The following is a 21,365-nucleotide window of genomic DNA, read 5'->3' on the forward strand; positions in this document are numbered from 1 at the left end:
ATTGTTCTCAGCTTAGGGATGCTGCTGGAAAAGTGAATTTCCCTTCGGGGATGAATAAAGTATCTATCTATCTATCTATCTATCTATCTAGACACATATGATTAGATTTACATGCACAATGGTTAGACCGCTAATATGTTCATTATTGAAGCACATGGGATATCATGTTATTATTTGGGGTTTGGTTGTTTTTTTTTTTCATCCATCCATCCATTATCTGTAACGCTTAACCTCAGTAGAGTCACGGGGGCGTTGGAGCCCATCCTATCTAAATATTACAATTAGTGATAGTATTAGTAAAGCTAACAGCAAGTTAAGCCAGCTATTTTTTTCTCCTTTTTTTCCTCATTGGATGGACTTTTTTCATAATGGGGGATAACTTATTTAACAGTTTAGGTAAAAAAAGAAAACAAAAAAGTATTGCTTTCTTGCTCTGCAAATCAAATTATGGATATGATGTACGTATATTTATTAGTAAATCTGACTGTTCCTCATTATACATGAACCTCAATGCACATTGATCGTAGATGTTTAGCCATTGTTTTCATTGACGGAAATTACCCCCCCAAAAAAGTATATATTTTTTAAAAGGAATAGAAAGATATTGAAAGCACAAGTTCCAGTTGCATGTTATTAAAAGGAAAATTATATTATATATATATATTATATACCGCAGCCATATCCCCCTAATGGGAGGTGGCTAGAGTCATTTCTGGCTCTTTTTGGGAGATTGATTCAGAGGAGGGGATTCCCAGCCCCCTTGCTCAACCCAACTGAGGTGTTGGGAGTCATTAGGTGACCAAACCCCCCCAATTCCAACCCCTAATGCTGAACGCCAAGCAGGGAGGCAACGGGTACCAATCTTTAAGTCTTAGGTATGATTCGGCCGAGGCTTGAACCATAACCTCCCGTTCTCGGGGCGGGCGCCATACCCCCAAGGCCACCAAGCTGGTTAAAAAAAAAAAAAGAGAATTAGACCGGCAAAAATCGAGGTCGGTCGGTTTGACTCGTTTAAGACATGGTGGATCATGAAATTATAATCATGTACCTTAACTGCAGTAGTTGATAAGAGGAAGTCTAAAGAGTTTGCGTGGATATCAATGCTAACAAACTAAGAAAACAATGATGATAAAGAGAGCAATGACTTATGTATCGAATGAGCAGTAAAGAGAATGTGGTAATTATAAGTGAGGATTAGGACCCCAAAACTCAAAACTAAACACTAAGACCAAAAAGGAAGGGAACAACTTAATATTTAATTGGATTGGTGTAGTTTGTTTCTATCAAAAACTGGGTATTGGGAAAATGTTGCATTTATGAAGTACAAGTAAACCAGAATTATCTGCATAGTTACAACATAAATATATATACTTTTAGATGAACAGCTATAATAATGTGCTGTAAAAAAAGAGTTTTTCTTATAGTCTATGTCATCACTTAATTGCATACAAAACGTCAAAAAGTGGATACAAAATGGGTATGCCAATAGCACATTGTTAAAAAAATCACATTATTTTACCTTAGTTTAACGTCCAGGCTGCTTGGAATTCAAAACAAATTAAACCTTAAATTTAAAAGACGGTCAAGGGGTATGGGTCACAATTGAAACTGAAGTGTAGAGACATCTGTGGCCCAATATTGCTTTCAGAAAGTGGAAATGACAAGCAATGCAAATTTGAACTGAGATTCACATAGGAATCTCACCTGAACTAATTAAAAAAAAAAAGCAAAACATTGGAGTGACTTAGAAAATTGCTTCGTTGCCGCTTACCGCTATCGCTGTTGTCGTCCACGAGAATGATCTCCTTGAGCAGGTGAGCTGGCGTGTGGTTGACTACACTGTGGACAGAGCGCAGGATCACTGACAGGGCCTCGTTTACGAAGATAAAGACCACCGAGATCTGAGGAAGGTCCTCCGGATAAGTCAGCTGCTTGCACCTGGAAAGACCGTTTACATATATTGTCATTTCCGGGGAAAACTGAATATTATCCACGAGGCCACTAAGGATAGAAATAACTTACAAAAAAAGCTTTATAAAAGTACTATGTTACATAAACATTAAAATATTAATAATAATAATTAATTTGACTTGGTCCGCTGAGGGAAATTCATTTCCACCGACTGTACTGGGGGGTACAGTCAGTACTGTCGCAGCAGATCATGCGCCAAAGACAAAGAAAGTCGTCATGAAAAATATGAATAAACATAAAAATTCACGACAAGGAAAACAACTCTTTGGTGTATCCTATGCTAACGCCGACATTTACAAAAAATTATATCAATCATGGCCTCACATAATCAACGTTTTTTCACGTTCAATACTTAGTTTGAGTTAATAAAACATGAAACACATTGATAACTTTCTGTTTTCTCCATTCTCCAACGTTTGTTTCTGGTTCCAGTTCACAGATCCCTTAACTGCCTAAGTTGTTAGGGAAACACTGGTGACGCAACTCTTGACAGCCTTCTTCACTACTGACGGTTTCTGGCCTGTATTTGAGTCGTGGCAAAGTTGGCACCAGTCCATTCCTTATTGTGGTCAGCCCAGTTCTCTTTTAGTCTCCTTATCCTCCTGCCTCCTTGGCCTGTACCCTGTAGGGTTATCAAGGCCAATCCTGATGATCTTGTGAGGTGACCATACCACCTGTGGTGTGCGTCTGTTTTTTCACAATTCTTCGTAGGTCTAATGTGTCATGTGATACTGTTGCACACAGTTTCATTTGGCACATAGTCCATGACTCCTCGAGGTTTCCTTTACCATTGCATCCCCATGGCCTGGATTTTTCCTTTCCAGCTTTACCGAGACAGTCCATGTCTTGCAAGTGTAGAGGGATATGGAAGTGATAAGCGCTTGCATGAGCCTCATCTTTGATTTGACTGCTATGTTCTTGTTCCTCCAGATGGGTTCTATGACTGGCATGTGCGAATGTGGTTTGATCTATCCTGACCATGATTCTTGGTTCTGATCCCTTTTTCTGATGTGACAGCTCCAAAGTATTTAAATTTAGTGACAAATTCAAGCTTTTGGCAATTGATAGTGATGTTTGTGGTGATACTTTGGGTGTTGATAGTCATGAATTTAGTTTTTTTCTCTCCTGAATTCCATACTATCCTAGGTTGATGCTTTGTCCAGGCGATTAACCAGATCTCTGAGTTCTTCTTCTGCCAGTCCAGAAATATCAGTTGGTATTGCGACTCAAATTGTGTAACAATCACATGAGACCCTATGCCTTTTCATGTTCCATCTATGTCCCTAGTGACGTGGTGGTTAGGATTCGGCACTCTTACGTCGATATCAGTCAACGGCATTTTTTCGATTGATAAATAATTGCACGAATATGATAATCTACCGACATGCATTTCCAATTACAACCGTATATAAGGCGCACCATATTTAAATTTTAGGCCAATTTTGGGTCTTTTGGTGTGCCTTATAGTACTGAAACCACAGTAATTATGGAAGATAGTCTGTGTGTCTTTCATTAGAATGGCCTTCGCTGATTTATTCTAGTCCTTTGCAGGGAATTCATCCTGCTGTTCTTGCCTCCTAAAGTTTGACCCTTGCTGTGCCAATCATTTAAATTAACAGCAATCACTCATGTTGAATAGTCTCTCCTCTCGTCCTTCGAACAACAAAGCTTCGCATTCCCTTGTTCATTGCTTGTGCTCCAAGCTGACTATAATGTTTTCTCCGTGCATTCACTTTGAAGTCAGAAATAAAAGTGTTGACAGGCCAGAAGCCATGACAGGTTTCACGCATACGCAGGACAACAACAAAGACAGAATATTTTGCGCCACTCCAATTAGGTCGCACTCATAAGAGATGGCAACCTCGTTTTACTTGCTTTGCCTGTGTTCAGCATTACTGAGTCATTACAAAAAGGAAAAACTAACTTGTACTCTGCTCTACAACATATTGTTTACAGCAGTGTTTCTCAACCTATTTTACAGATGTACACCTCAGAAATAGCTTTTAGCCAAGTTCCTCCATGCATGACATATTTTAGTAAGGATTCGTGTTTAAAAAATAATAACGATGAGAATTATTTTAGTAATAATTTTCTTTTATTTATTAAACTTTGTAACTTTAGTCATAGAAAAATTGTCAATTTTAAACTTGAGGGAAAATATAGTAAAAGGGTAAAACACTGTAAATATCCTTTTTGCTGGCAGAAAATGTTGCTAGCTGATGTAAAGTAATCCCTCGCTATAACGCGGACTACTTTCCATGATTTTGCGACTTTACGGTATTGCATCATGCATTTTTTTCTGCATTGTTATTGAGCAGTCTCCCAGCTCATTATCATTTGATAGTACAGTAGCTATTTGTAAGACAAAAAAACTTTTATACAGTACTTTTGTTTGTTAAACAAATGCTGAAGCCTATAAAATGGTTACCTTTTTGGTTTCAGTTTATAATAATGTATTTAATTGTATATTAATTGGGAACAAATAAAGGGTCCTACTTCACGGGATGGATCAAATCCAGCTACCAGCAATTCTGTGCGGAGTTTGCATGTTCTCCCAGTGCTTGCGAGGGTTAATTGGCCGGTTCTAATTGTCCCTAGGTGTGAATGAGCGAGTAAGTTGTATGTCTCAGTGTGTCCTGCGACTGGCTGGCAACCAGTTCAGGGTGTCCCCTGCCCACAGATGGCTGATATTTGCAGTGTACACTTAAAATGATATAAAACAAATCCAAGAAGGTCCGTTAAAATAACATAAAAAAAATAAATGATTACTTTATACTATGTTCCAAATATACCATTTATTTTAAACATAGTCAGTTCTTGTATGTTCCTAAAATAATGACAACATTGAATAAATATTTGTGCCTTGCCATAGTTGTATTTATTTGATAACAAGAAAAGCGAGGGTGGTGATAACGTTTTGGTTTGGTATCTACATATGTATATAGATCTGTTTGTGTGGTTGTGTGTATGACCACCCAAGAAAAGGGACAAGGTGTTTAAATACAGCCACTATAATTCACAGTCAGGTAAGTTACCCAAGATGGGAAAGATGCCGCAAAAAGCTAACTCTGCACTTTTGGTTTTGGTTTTCCCAGAGAGACATTCCACTTTCTCAGGCAAGAATGACATTGAATATAAACACCATATTGTACAGGCAGTCAGATAAGTTATTTCAAATATGAAAAATGCGGAACAACACCTGACTTGGCATTTTTATTTTATTGACTTCCAGAAATAAATTTTACTCTCTCATGCCAGAACAAGTTTGGCCAGGATCGCGATATTTTACAAGAAATTCGATAGGTCACTCTTGAGGTGAAAATGGGCCTGCCAAAGAGAGAAATGCAAAAAGGGTTCAATGTCTCAACGGGGGAGATGCTGTAATGCAGCACAGCTATTCTAGTTTTATTTGAAATATTATTAGAAATATACTAATCTATTGTCTTTAAACATTGTGTGTGTGTGTCTCTGTACTTGTTTTGGGGGGGATTTTGTGTAAGGGAAAAGGAGAATATATATATTTTTTCTTTTTGTACACTAAAAATAATTTTACAGCACTTTAAGTGGCAATTCATAGGTTGAAAGTCCTTTAATAAATCATTGATTTATTTATTTTTTATTCACAAGTTTATTTACAATATCAGAAACACCCGGGACTACCCTCACATACCCCCTACAGCACAAACACCCCCATTTGTGAACCACCTGTTTTAAATGTGAGACTATTGTAAGAAAACTGGAATTGACTTTAATACTAAGGTATTTTCATCAACTTTAATAGACAGGTACACGTTGAGATGACATTTTACATTTGACAATTGAAATCATTTGTGCAAGAGCAATTAACATATCAATTTGTCAGAAAAAATCAGTCTCGCACCTCTTACTCTCACAGCTTATTAAATGAGACAGGGGAATCAAATTTAAAGAATCGTCTTTTGGCAGCTAATATGTTCTTGCATCACAAATGAGAGACGTTACAGGCAAGAACATTTTGTCCCAGAGACAAAATAAAGACTTTCTGCCTGAAATTAATTGGCTGTGATGGATAGCGATGGCTGGGTCCACTTTTTTAATAAGTTTACTTGTCTTGATCAAACTCAGTTCCTTCAGTATAGCTGTGATTGTGTTCTTTTCTAAGACAGCATGTTTGCCATCTCGGCTCTGCAGGTATTCTTTTCAACAGGGACATCAAGCGAGTGAAGGACGGGAGAGAAAAGGCCACCTGCCAGGTGGAGCTCAACGGGGTTCTGAGCTCCCATTCTAATATTATTTGCCGTGTCTTAGTTGACCTCATATAATGATGCATAGGTTTGTATTTCATGCATGACACCAAACACGTGATTTGCAGTTGTGGGGATTCAATGTAACAATGAAAGCCTTATTATTGAATGTCTATAGGATTGTCCAGTGGTGTTTGGGTGTGTAAGAAACTTTGACAAATATAAAAATGGTTCAAAAGAGAATTTGTCTTGGTCCCCCAGTTGAGACATTCACTAGCTTAGTGGTTCTAAAATGAAGCAGTGTTTTTCAACAAGTGTGCCATAAAACCCTGTCTAGTGTGCCACAGGAAGTTGCCCGATTTCATTTTTTTATTAATATGATTCAAAAACATGCCATCGCGTTCTTCCAGTGATCGTAAATACCTTTTATGCAACAAGATTGGACATGACACTCAAGGGTAAACATGTAATAAAGACTCTAGAGAATGTAAAATATATAAGATGAGCAGGATAAAAAGCAGGAGAACATTTTTGCAACATAGTGCTGAGAGACTGGCTTGAGTTGTAATAATAGTGCAATGTCCATGAATGAAAAAAAAAATCATCGTAACTATAGAACAATGAAAAGAAGTAAAACGTGGCAGCACTCCCTGACCTGTCCGGCAGCGCATCCCCAGCAGTTCACCTCGGCTTAGTAAAAACAGAACAACGCTATTTCTGCCAAGTGTGCTAAATGTCAATGTGAATAAGTTAGATGAAGCGCTGTAAAAAGTGACAAATAACTATGAAATGCCTCGCCATCTAATTAGTGACTTGCATGAATGGACGCGCAAGATTCCCACTGTCCCTATGGAGTAAGATTGCGGTCATGGCAGAATCAGCAGGGAAATGTCAAAGGAAAGTAACACATTGTGCTGTGATTAAGAAACTAAATATGCTGCGGATGTCAATCTCAATTCACTCACGCTACAGTCATATTTACGAAATTGGCATTGTTATACACACACACACACACGAGTGCGTCAAAAAGCATTATACACGAATGCTCGGTATTTTTCTCACAAGTGGTGTCGGCTGAATATTTTAGTGTGGCAGCAAGTGACCAATTATGCCTTATATATTTTCTGGCGGGTCAAAAACTGTGACATAATTATTAAACCCATTACCAGTATTGAAAATGCCATTATTGAAAATGCCATTATTTTGGGGAATAAACGTCTTTAAAAGAAAGAAACATGACAGAAGTGCCATCTACGTTTAAAAAAGGGTTGCTTTTCCGTTCATTTTGATCAGGATAACTTACCAACATTTTTTTGATCTGTTTAACGACTAATATTAGGGTCTATGTTTGAAACAATTCACTTAAAAACAGGTCCAATCTGGTTTGAATCTCCAAATTTAAGGTGTTTAAAACAGCCCAAATATTTTGTATGTTGATTCATTCATTTATTCATATTGCACAAATTAAACCAAAACGTTTGGATCATATCGGCCCATTTGGTGCATCAGTAAATAGTTTGACCCAATTTATGTTAGTATGTTTTCATTTCGACAATGTAGTTAAATTATTTAATTAAACATTTTAATTTAATTAAATGTTTTTCAGTTCAATTGAAAGCAAATAGGGGCAGCACAGTGGTTGAATGGTTAGCGTGTCTGCGGCAAAATCCAACTACCTGTGCGGAGTTTGCATGTTCTCTGCGTGCTTGCGTGAGTTTCCTGTGGACACTCTGGTTTCCTCCACATTCCAAAAACATGCTTGTCAGGTTAACTGGCCTGTCGTAATTGTCCCTTGGTGTGAATGAGCGAGTGAGTTGTCCGTCTATGTGTGCCCTGCGACTGGCTGGCAACCAGTTCAGTGTGTCCCCTGCCCACTCCTTGAAGATAGCTGGGATGGGCTCCAGCACCTGCGTGACCCTTGTAAGTATAAGTGGTGCAGATAATTGATGGATGGATGAAAGAAAATATGTACCATAAAGATCAACAATTTCTATTCCTATTTACCGATGCAGAGCAACACTAAAACACTAAGCGGTTTCAGCTTTTAGAAAACCAGCCTCAACAGCCAATTATCATCATAAAGAATCACATAAATGAGTTAAGATTGCATGTAGCTGTTTTTGTTGTCTCTGAATTCCTACAAAACACCCAGCATTACCCACCCAAAACAGTTTGTTAGAATCGCCTTTGGAAACAGTCACGGTCCTGAGCAAAACTGTCCTTCAAATCTATTTCATTAAATTGGCAATTATTTTAGCTTGAATTGACATCTTTTACCAAGCATATGAATCCTTGCGAGTTTCAAAATGTTTCTGCTACAGCATGTCTCCACTTTGAAGAACGTTTTTAGCTCCTCTTAAATATGAACATGATTGATATTCCTCCAATGCATAATTTAAAATGTTTTTGTGCACGTATGCTCTCCCACAGAATCTCTATTTGTTCCATCTCGAAGATTTCCGATGTGTCCCTCAATTAGCCCTTCCAAGTGTGTAAATACAATGACAAATCTGGCTGTGAGTTTGTCTTCAGATTGTTTTGCATCACAATTTGTCTTTGAAAGGTCCAACTCAAAATTAGGGATGTTCTTTCCCAAAACGTTTGTTCAAGAGTGCATCTCAGTCATCAAGTTTGCTGATGACACAACTGTGGTCAGAGGCATCTCAGGGGAAGATGAGTCAGGCTACACTAAAGGGATAAGGTCACAAGAGTAATGGGATGGTGTTTAGTGAACAACCTCCCCCTGAAAATCAAAAAAACAAAGGAGATAATCCTGGACTTCAGGAAAGGCAGAGCAGATCCTGCCTCTCTTCACATCAACAGGGACAGTGTGGAAAAGGTCTACTGCATATGATTTTTAGGCGTGCAGATCTCCGAAGGCCGGCCCTGGTCTGTAAAAACAGTGGTGGCGATAAAAAAGGCCCAGGAGGGACTCTACTCCCTGAGACTGCTTATGAGGAACAACCTGAAGTAGAAGTCGCTTGGGAAATTCTCCAGCACCACCATAGAAAGCATCCTAACATATTCTTGGCATGGTACGAAGGATGCTCAGCAGCGGACAGGAAAGCCATGAAGAGGATCATAAACACAACCTAAAAGATCACTGGCTGTCTCCTGGCCAGCCTGGATGATATTGCCAGATCTCGCTACCTCAGCAGAGCTCAACACATGTTGAAATATGTTTTTACACTGAGCAACAAATTTTTCAAAGAGTTACTATCAGACCACCGGTTTAGATTCAACAAAGCCTGAAAACAGACTGAGAAATAGGTTCTTACCAAGAGCTATTTATACACTAAACCACAAGCGAACATAGGATAGCTGAGACACAGTTTTAAGTGTAGTATCTCAGTTGTGTGTAGATTTTATTTTATATGTAAATACTTTATAATAGATGTAATTATTCTATACAGGACTGTCTCAGAAAATTGGAATATTGTGATAAAGTTCTTTATTTTCTGTAATGCAATTAAAAAAACAAAAATGTCATACATTCTGGATTCATTACACATCAACTGAACTATTTCAAGCCTTTTATTATTTTAATATTGCTGAATTTGGCTTACAGCTTAAGAAAACTCAAAAATCCTATCTCAAAATATTAGAATATCATGAAAAGGTATACAAGTAGGCTATTCAACTAATCACCTGAATCATCTAATTAACTCGAAACACCTAGCGAGGGTTTCCTGAGCCTTAAAAACACTCAGCTTGGTTCAGTAAACTAAATCACAAGTATGGGGAAGACTGCTGATCTGACTGCTGTCCAGAGGACCATCATTGATACCCTCCATCAGGAGGGTAAGACACAAAAAGAAATTTCTCAAAGAGCAGGCTGTTCACAGAGTGCAGTTTCAAAGCATATCCACAAAAAGTCTGTTGGAAGGGAAAAATGTGGCCGGAAACGCTGCACAACCAAGAGAGATGACCGCAGCCTTAACAAAATCGTGAAGAAGAGCCGCTTCCAGAATTTGGGGGAGCTTCAAAGACAGTGGGCTGAAGCTGGAGTCCAGGTATCAAAAGCCACAGTTCGCAGACGTGTCCGGGAAATGGGCTACAATAGCCGTATTCCCATGGTCAAGCCACTTCTGAACTCAAGACAACGGAAGAAGCGTCTGACTTGGGCTATGGAGAAGAAGCACTGGACAGTTGCAGAGTGGTCCAAAGTCCTCTTTTCAGACGAAAGCAAGTTTTGCATTTCATTTGGAAGTCAAGGCGCCAGAGTCTGGAGAAAGGCTGGAGAGGAGCAAAATCCAAGTTGCTTGAAATCCAGTGTGAAGTTCCCACAGTCAGCAATGGTTTGGGGAGCCATGTCAGCTGCTGGTGTTGGTCCACTGTGTTTCATCAAGTCCAGAGTAAATGCAACTGTGTACCAAGAGATTTTAGAGCACTACATGCTTCCATCTGCTGAAAAGCTCTATGGAGATGAGGATTTCATTTTCCAGCATGATCTGGCACCTGCCCACAGTGCCAAAACCACCAGTAACTAATGCACTGACCATGGCATCACTGTCCTTGATTGGCCTGCTAATTCCCCTGACCTGAACCCCATCGAGAATTTGTGGGGTATAGTTAAGAAGAAGATGAAAGACACCAGACCTACAAATGCAAATGAGCTGAAGGCCGCTATCGAAGCATCCTGGGCATCAATAACACCTCAGCAATGCCACAGGCTGATTGCCTCCATGCCACGCCGGATTGATGCAGTAATCCGTGCAAAAGGATTCCCAACCAAGTACTGAGTGCATCAATGGACATTTTCAAATGTTTGATTTAGTTTTGCTGTTATAAAATTATTTTTTTACTTGGTCTGAGGAAGTATTCTAATATTTTGAGATAGGATTTTTGAGTCTTTTTCAGCTGTAATCCAAAATCAGCAATATTCAAATAATAAAAGGCTTGAAATAGTTCAGTTGATGTGTAATGAATCCAGAATGTATGACATTTTTGTTTTTTTAATTGCATTACAGAAAATAAAGAACTTTATCACAATATTCTAATTTTCTGAGACAGTCCTGTATATCTGTAACTATTGAATTTTATATTTATATATTTAGCCAAATAGAATGCAACTATTTTGTTGAAGTCACACAAAGATAATAGAGGTGATTTTGAAGTATGGCTGAATTTCAGGATGTTTTGGGTTGTTGGATCTGAATGTAGGACACCGGTTAAGCTTTTCAGTTGTTCCTATCTGCTTTGGTGGAGAAGTCTTGTAAAGCTGCATGAACGTGAGTGATTGATTTATTTGCTCAAATCGGACCTGAGCTCAATGGCCAGCACTCATCATTGGACCAAGAACAAGCTTTGACAGAAACAGAATGGCAGATTAAGATGCATTTCCAAGACACCGCCCCCGTCTCCACCTGCGCCAGCTTGTGGTTCCAGCTGCTGCCTTTGGCGTTTTTCCCCACAGCTAGCCGTGCATGCTGTGTATTTCTACGTGGATCTGAAGCAGTTCACTGCCGAGATGGTGACATTCAAGTCTGAAAATACGCCCGCGGAGAAAAAACGTTTACTTCACCCTCTATAAAATCCACTCACAAGATATCTATATTGCTGGAGAGAGTGCTTGCGGAGTAAGCGTACATGTATTTAGTTTTTTTTTTATATTTTTAAGGAGACATCAACTCATCCAAATCAACTTTTGGAGCTTTGGCGATTTTATAATGAAAATTCTTCTTTGGAGACAGTAAAAATTCTGTTTAAATCCTTTCACCAGTCTATGATCATCCAGGCAAAATCTTGGGATCTAACCAGTGCCCCCTGCCATTGTGTATAAACTGCTGGGCACGTCCAACTGTGGGTACTAGGGGTGGGCGGATCAATGCAAATATTGATATTGTCGATACTAATAAAAAGTACTAGAATCAGATCAATATTTCACCCCTCCACCAATTTCCTCAAAATGCCGTTTCTATACTTAAATTACGCAGTCCTTCTTTTCCTCACCCAGTGCCTTCTGCCACTCTCCAAATTTGTACCTCTTTGCGAGACTGAAAGGCACATTTAGCCCCTCTCCCTACCTGGCATGCTGCTGCATTTTCCCTGCCAGACAGAAGAGAGGAACAAATCTACACGTGCGCCCTTATCAAAAGCTAAATATGAAAGAGGGAATTTTTTTTTCCAACTTCAGGTGTCATATGTGTATTTAAGTTGTCCGCTACTGAGGAAAATTTACTTAAACACATGAAAAAAGTTCACCCTACAGAGAGCAACGAGATGCAACCAAAAATGTATACAAGTCCTGAACAAAAACCTGTAAATCGTTTTTTGCTATGGCAAAATAGCCAAAAGGGTCATTATGTTCATTATATTTCTGATATTTTAGTTTTACTCACTAAACTTTTGCTCTGTAAGAGTTGTTGTATTACAATTATTTTGTTATTTTACTGTTAAGGATTTTAGATTGTATAGTTTACACTTTCTGACTTTATTTTTAAAATGATACAATGGAAGGTATAGTTGACATCTTGACATTGATGTATTTGTATTTTTGTGACACCGTTCATTTTCATTTCACTCGTTTTGCTTTTTGTAATGGATCACAGTTGTTGTAGCTATATTTCTATATATTTTTCAGTTTGAATCGTAGTTATTTAATAAAAAATGAAACACTTTTAGTCCCTAAAATATGTTTGCTTTGTGCATGCTAAATATAAACTAACTCAAGAGTACATGCTTTGATCATTCATTTTCAAGCAAAAAGTATCTGTATCAGATCAGTATTGATCGATACTACCATGTATTCACTTGTATTAAAGTGCTTTTCATTTTATACCCATGGATTATTATGAAAGGGTTTAAAAACACAAGATGTTTCTCATTTAATAAATAGTTTTACATTTACAGATGAATAAGATACATGTTTGTTATGTTCTGGGGGTTTGTTTGTGCATTGTTTGAAACTGATGCATTTAGGATTTAATTTTTTTATGACAACAGAGTGGCATTTGTGTTCACGTAAATACTGGATATTTAGTTAGCAATGTTGCAAAATTTGTGGAGTTAATTAGAAACACAATAATTATTTTACAGTTCTTTCATATTTATCATCACATAAAGAGGAAATTCCGTTAGCCAGGTTGGTTCATTGTGTTTCCCTTAACTTGTATTTTGTACTATGGAATCACTAAGTGATGATCAGCTGTTGTGTTTTTATTAATATGATCATAAAATGACCATTCAAATCCATCTCTTTGACGCTGATGTTCCAGACGAAAAAAAAAAAATAATAATAATAATGTTTACTCGCTTATTGTGACAACCGTAGTATTCCTAGGGTGAAGCTGTGATAATATTGTATCATTACATTTGTATATAATAATAATAATAATAATTTCCTTTGTATTGTCATTCTTTGTAACAATGTACACAGAACGAAATGTCGATACACCTGACCCGTTGTAGCGAGTCGATGCAGCCGCAGCCAGAGGGCGCCGCCATTATACCAATTAGGTATGTCTCGGTCGAGGCGCGTTGTAGCATACCTTATAAAGACACACATTTCAACAGTTGTTAAGGATTTGGCTATGTTTGATGATAATGTATTCCGAAAACAACAATCAAACTGGTCGTGACAGGCAGTCTGGGAAGGCCAATGAGGCTGTTCCACACCTGTCATAATGGATGTGTTCAATAGTGTTAAATACTAACAGTTTAAGAGAAAAGTATAAAAACACCCCTTAAAACGCTCATAATTATGTCTAATGTGATTGCAGTAAGAATAAAATGTCTCCTTAGTCTCCTCAATTTTCTTGACTGGTTTCAGCCTCCTACACAAAACAATTTAATGTCTGAGAATTTTGGGGGTGGAAGACCAACTGTATATCAAATTTATTGAGTTTTGAACGCAGCTGGTCAGAGTAAAACAAAAGCCCAAAACATTCCAGCAACAACAATATGTCAAATATTACAAATGTGTTTTCCTATATACGAGACTGCAATGAGTTATTTTCGTTCCATTAACAGTAGCAATGTGACCATCATGTCAGCCTTTATTGTTTTTAACTCCCTTGGTCCAAAAAGCCATTATCAGAGCAAGGCCACTGCCCAAGGACAGCAAATAAAGCCTACTTGAATCTCTGATGGTGTCTGGTCCAGACGTGAAGGGCAAAAGAATGATTTGGGGATTATATGCTTTCTGAAACCAAGCCGCGCATTTCATTCGGCCATCAACTCTTCCATTTAAGACCGAGCTAAAACAAGGTATGTGGTCACCTGTCAGCTGAAAGACGCAATCACATTTTAGAATTTACAATTCATCCATACTGCAGAAAAAGATTAACAATGCTGGAGAACAACATTTGACTCTCACACAGAGTATCAAACCCTGAACCGTAGAACTTTAACTGATACAGTGGTGCCGATTCATACAAGTCAAATCGCGTCCAATTTTTTTCTATAGCCTAACATCACAAAATGTCTCAAAGGACTGCACAAAAGCCATATACACCATCGCCTGATCTTAAACCAACATCCGGGCAAGAAAGAACCAGAAACCTCATATTTTGTAAAAGTCTGTGAATCAAGTCATCTGTTAAAAAAAGTTTGTTGGGTTTGGTCTTGTTGGACCCAGTGTTTGATAATCAATCAAAGATTTGATTGTGGTGACTGTCCTAACTGCAACAATATTAGCAATCTACAGTGAAGTTGTGCATAATGCCATTGACAAAGGCAACCTTGATTAGAGCCAAAATGTGCAATATGAGATCTGTCTTTTTTATTTATTTTTTACAGAATAAAAATGGTTGTATTGTGTACAAACTACGGAAAAGATCCATACGTTGACAGGCATGTAATCTCTGTGACTCCGCCTTGAAAACCACTACCCCCCACCCAAAGGTGAGTAGAGTAGCCAAAAATTTTACTCAAGTCAAAGTAATGTTACTTCAGAATAATATTGCTCAAGTAGAAGTAAAAGTAGTCATCCAAATACTTACTTGAGTAAAAGTAAAAAAGTACTTCACCATGAAAAAGTTACTCAAGTACTTAGTGAGGGTAGCACCGTCGTAGTTATTATTTTTTTAAATAACCAATCAGATCATCAAATTATATAAGTTCATTTAATCCACAACAAATGAATTTAATTTAAAAGTAGATTAAAATAATCATCTTAAATTTAAGTGTTTTAATAAAAAATATGTGCAGAGTTTGCATGTTCTCCCTGTGCTTGTGTGGGTTTCCTCTGGGCACACCGGTTTCCTCCCACATCCCAAAAATATGCATGTCAGGGGATTTGGCTAGTCCAAATTGTCCCTTAGTTTCAGTGAGCATGTGGGTTGTCTGTCCCTGTGTGCCCTGTGACTGTCTGGTGACCAGTTCAGGGTGTCCCCTGCCTACTGCCCGAGGACAGCTGAGATGGGCTCGAGCACCCCCGAGACCCTACTGTGGATTAGCTGTGCAGAGAATGGATGGATGGATGGATGCATGGCTATGTGTGAAAATGTCTATGTGTTAGTGCACGTGCGTTTGTGAGTGTAAGGCTAAATTTATATGCACTGCGCATAAAGCACAGTAAAAAAGCTTTCCATTTTAAGTGTTTCATGTAAAAAAAATTTTTTTTTAACAGTAAGCTTGAATCAAAGACGCTGTATGGTAAAGGATAATAATAATAAATTTTACTTCAAAGCAACTTTCAGGACACCCAAGTTCGCTCTACACAGACTATCAAACAATAAAACGAGAATAACACAAGCAAGTAATAGATACCGAATAAAACCAAAGTAAATTCAGAATTAGAATTTAGGAAACTTACCGCTAACATGTTTCCTCAAGTTCGATGTTGAATGCAGAAATCTCCTTTTGTTTAGGCAAACAAAGGAGACATTGCATATTGTAGCGGGTGTTTGGCAGCCTTTTAAGGGAAATATTATTTTGATTTGAGGCCAGGGGTGCTCCTCCTTTTCTGTGTATTCATAGTTTGTATTGCTAAGCGACATTTTCGTTCCATCCGTAAACAAAGTGGAATATGGTCACGAGGCGAGGCCGTTACGTTCGATTGGTTAAACATGGTAGAGTTCTGGCGGAGTTCTGCATCAAAATAAATAGCGGAGACAGGCAGACACGTACTTCCGTGGAGGGGATTTAGTAAGTAACGAAGTAATGACTTGAATGTTGCCTAATGTAGCGGAGTAAAAGTATAGGGATTTCAAAATACTCCTAGAAGAACAAATTTCCCCAAATGTACTCCGTTACTACCCACCTTTGCCCCTACATCCGCAGAATACGCTCACGTTGGTTACGGCACTGATATTATTCTTGCATTTAATGTCAATAATATCTATTTATTTTTGATCCCATGACTTCAGAACGGTGCTACGGACACTTTTACCATTTAGTCATCGTGTCGCCCCTAACCACCTTATGAAAGTACTTTATTATGCTTTATTGAAATTCAAACGTGTTTTTAGTGACAAGGTTATGTGTTTTATTTCTATTAAGCGTTCACTTCTATGTTTTTTGGGAGGAAAAAAGAGCTCGTTACACAAAAAAAATTGAACTACGAGCACAATCCTGGAATGAATTAAGCTCGTAAAAAGAGGTACAGCTGCATTTATTTTATTGTTATTTTTTCTCAATTGCCCCCATAACATTGCACGTGTTTGTGTATCTGTTTTCAGGTAAGTACAAAATGTTTTATTACCCCTGGCTTGGAAACGTGCATAAGGAATGTACAAGAGCAACATGCAGATTGCACTGTAATCCCAGCTGTACAACGACTGTTGAACAGAATAAAGTGTTTGCCATTTAATAACGGAATCAGCCATTTCAACAAATCCCAAGCCCCCCCTTCCCTTGAGTTGGAAAACCTTTTTTAAGGGTAAAGTCAATTAAAATGATTTTTCTACAATCCCTTAAAATCTCTGCTGACTTTATTAATTAACAAGCGTTTTTTTTTCCTCATCTTTTTTCACTCGCCCTTCGCCCGCCTCCAGTCTCGATTCTTTTCCTCTCAGAATAAAAGATTATGTATGAAATTTATTGTTGCCGATGCAATAGAAGTTTCTCGTGGCTGTCAAATTGCCAACCACGGTCACATCCCTCACTCACATTGTTCTCTGAATGTTATTCCCACGAGATTAGAATTCTTAATCAATGAAAAATGTCAAGCAGTACAAATGACTCATTTTTAAAAATGACCCTGCTGTCAAGAGACCACATGGTCTTGTATATGAGGAATACCACTTTCTGATCAATTCATTCATGATGGACTTATGTGTGCTTAAAGCCTTCTTTTGTGCTCTTTGACTGGGTTGCTAATTGTGCAATTCAAATAAAAAATAAAAAAAAGAGCAGAATTTATTTTCTTTAATCCTCATTTAAGCCTGTCTCTTTTTAACGTTCTGTTGAAGACTGTATTTACTAAACTACTGATTGGTTAAAATCCAAAAAAATCAATTAAGGAGCTCAGTTCGAACGTTTTAAAGGAGCAGTACAAATGAAATTAATCTGCAAATAAACAACATGAGAAACCAATAAAATGCTGGATAATTAAACAAATGGAAAAACCTTCAACAAAACCAGGAAGGGTCCAATAACAGAGCCATGGGGCACACAAAATATACAAGTGCGTTCTTGGATTTTGAACCAGCAATGTTCACCTTGGGTTATTTTTGGCACTATTGTGTTTTTTTTTACACCTCACCATTCTGTGTGAATTGATACTCTAAACCAAGGTTCGGGAACTTTTTTGATTCAAAGGCCCATAAAAGAACAATAGTTTGATTTTAATTTGCCAAGAGCCACCCCATATGTAGTATTTTGGGTCAAATTTTGGCATAACTGTTAAATCTGCTCCAAAGGCAAAAGCTTATTCTTCAGCACATTTGTTTCATTGTGTGACATTTGACGATTTGATAAAATGTATGAAATAAGATTAAAGACAGAGCCTGTGTCCCAAATGTCAATGAATATAACACTTTAAACATGCCTCCCTTCTGCAATGACTTAAGATCATTGAGGCAGATTTTGACCTTCACTTGTTTCATGAATAATAATTTCAAAACATCCTGCAAGCAGTTGGTTTGTTAAAACGTCACAAAAGTCTGCAAATGACGATCCAGACGTATTTACTTTTGTAGCAGACGGCGCAGGGCGAGAGACAACCGCTGACCAAATCAAAATGTTCCTCTGCTGTTTTAGCGTATTTGCAGTTTTCTTTATGTAGATTTTCATCATCAAGTGTCTTAACAGTGAACACAAATTATTTAATGAGCTCATGAAATATTCCTTTGCCATATACAGCCAAAACAATTGTTTTTTTTTTTTTTTATTAGACACCTTGACTGTAAACTGTAGTTAAAAAGGTGCTAATATACCTTTTGGGAGTTCCAATATTTGTTAGGCGGAATCAGCCATTTCAACAATATATATATATATATATATATATATATATATATATATATATATATATATATATATATATATATATATATATATATATATATATATATATATATATATATATATATATCATCATCTCATCTATTCAGCCGTACCGCTTATCCTCATTAGGGTCGCGGGCGGGGCTGGAGCCCATCCCAGCAATCATCGGGCAGTGGGCAGGGGACACCCTGAACTGGTTGCCAGCCAATCGCAGGGCACACGGGGACATACAACGCACTCGCTCATTCACACCTAGGGACAATTTGGACCGGTCAATCCACCTGAAATGCATGTTTTTTGGAATGTGGGAGGAAACCGGAGTGCCCTGAGGAAACCCACGCAAGCACGGGGAGAACATACAAACTACGCACAGAAAGTCTGGAGCTGGATTTGAACCCACGCAGGAGGTTCCTAAGACATGAACTGTGCCGCACATGCGCTAACCACTGCTCCGCTGTGCTGCACTATATATATATATATATATATATATAGATAGATAGATAGATAGATAGATAGATAGATAGATAGATAGATAGATAGATAGATAGATAGATAGATAGATAGATAGATAGATAGATACTGGAATGTGCCATCGGTAAATTCAGCGTTGTTTTGGCTTTACGTTCACTTTAATAGGCACGGCTCAGGCATAGAGGAAATTTGGATCATTTGAATTTTGTCTCATAGTAAAATGTACTCATGAAAAGAGCCATATATGGCTCGCAGGCCATATGTTTCTGACCCTTAGACTACAATATGATTTACTTGAAAAATTATATATATTCGGATCTAGGTAATTTAATTCAATGCAACCACTTGATAACATACTTTTTTTTCCAGTGTACATGATTTCAGAGTAGGGCCAAATGTTTTAGAACTTGAAATAAAATCCAGAATTACTGCCATTAAATTAATTTTGCAATATTATCCTCTATAGAAATAACATACATTGGACACAATCAAATTTTGTAAAAACGTTTCTATACAGTGTTTGTGTTGTTTCTAGTAAGCCTAGCAACAGCTAAGTTGTGTACACTTACTTTTTATTTGTGGCGTGACCTTTTTCTTCACCACCTGCAGATTTGTCCTCGCAAAGGACAAACTACGGTAATCACTTCAGAGTCCACTCGCAATTGCTCCCAATCATTATCCATGCCTAACGCTTGAATCATCCAAAATGCTGACCAACGGAGAACTAAACATTTTCTGCAGTAAACAACAGATTTGGAGCATCATTTGTAATTCAGGCAGGTTTGCAAAAAACTCAATCCTGTTGAGAAGCTGAGGGCAGCCTGCGTGCAATTATCACCGTTCACCGCCCGCTGTGCTCGGATGTCCCAAAGGGCTCGTTTTACATTTTACATTTACAGGGGTCAATTTGAATCTTTGTTTTTTTTTAATTCATGCAACATGTCATCTGCAACCTTCCTGCTGCATAAGGGACTTCTATTTTGGGCAAACGGGAACATATCTGTGTAATATACGTGACATTGAAAATGTGTGTTATGTTAGCATGGTAAGCTTGCCAAGAGATGACTGACATGGCTTGAATTTGCAATTAAAATACCCTAAAGTATTCCTAAAAGTAAGCCAACAGACTTTCTAATGTCTGTGATATGCATTGCCTATCTTGCATTGGTTACATCAAGCTTTATTCATCAAAGTAATTCAAATTATATCTAAATTATATGTTAAATATGTGAACCAGAGTCCATACCAGTGCTTGAAATCCTTGAAAATACTTAAATGTTTTTAATGATTGAATTTACAGTGAAGTGCTTGTCAATGCTTTAAATCTTTGGCATGTTTTTCAACAAGTCTGCTTAAAAATGACACCGACACTGCTCTCCGGTGGCTTTGCTTTGCCATTGCTTTTCTTCTTCCCACGTGATTAATGGCAGCCGGCATTAGTTTGTATGGCATTGCGCTATGAAGCGCCATCGACCCCTAAAGTTCGCGCCCAAAGGACAGGTGCATGATACACCTAAAAACAGCACTGTGACATGTTGAAATGTGTTTTAGTGTTAGGCCTATTCATCAATTATGGACATTTATTATGTGCCATGGGCAGCACGGCAGCGCAGTGCTTAACGCGTGTGCGCCTCAGTTCTGAGGTCATGAGATCAAACCTCCTGTGTGGAGTTTGCATGTTCTCCCCGTGCTTGCATGGGTTTCCTCCGGGCACTCCTGTTTCCTCCCACATTCCAAAAACATGCATGTCAGGTTAATCGGTTGGTTCAAATTGTCTCTAGGTTTGAATGAGCACGTGAGTTGTCTGTGCTGTCTGTCACCCTGCGACTGGCAGCCAACCCACTTCCCTAGGTTGGCTGGGATGGGCTACACTACCCCTGCGACCTACTGAGGATAAGCGGTGCAGATAATGGATGGATGGAATGGATTATGTGCCATGAAAAAAATAAGGTATGTTTCCCCAGTGGTAAATTGTAATGGTAAGGACTTCATCCGACTGAAAATGTAAACTACATTTTATTTATTTATTTGTATTGATACATACTATATCATTTTCACCCAACACCTCAATATGGTGATGGATTTATCCACAAAAAAGATGAAACAGATCATTCACTCTTCTTTACTCATCACTTCACACGTCATTCTTTAATTGTTTTTTTACTTTTTCATGCTGGAACTGTTCCCTGGACATCTTGTACTGAATGACGCTGACTGAAGTGGTGCTGGGACAATGTGTAGGAATTTCACTCAGGGGTTTTCCAATTTTTGTAGTTGGCCCGGAGATGGATGGGCGCCACGATGCTGTACTTG

General features: G+C 38.1%; 1 protein-coding gene across 1 annotated transcript in view; it reads right to left on the bottom strand.

The window, feature by feature from the left end:
- The window catches only part of galnt9 (polypeptide N-acetylgalactosaminyltransferase 9), a 135,333-nt gene that overhangs the window by 88,191 nt on the left and 25,777 nt on the right, over positions 1-21,365 (bottom strand). The window contains exon 3 of the mRNA XM_088335570.1: positions 1,772-1,938. Within this exon, the coding sequence (XP_088191696.1) occupies positions 1,772-1,938 (167 nt within the window). The remainder of the gene's footprint in view (positions 1-1,771; positions 1,939-21,365) is intronic.

The sequence above is a fragment of the Urocampus carinirostris genome, chromosome 5 (genome assembly GCF_059441175.1).
Source record: "Urocampus carinirostris isolate Australia breed hairy pipefish chromosome 5, RoL_Ucar_1.0, whole genome shotgun sequence".
Classification (NCBI taxonomy): Eukaryota; Metazoa; Chordata; class Actinopteri; order Syngnathiformes; family Syngnathidae; genus Urocampus; species Urocampus carinirostris.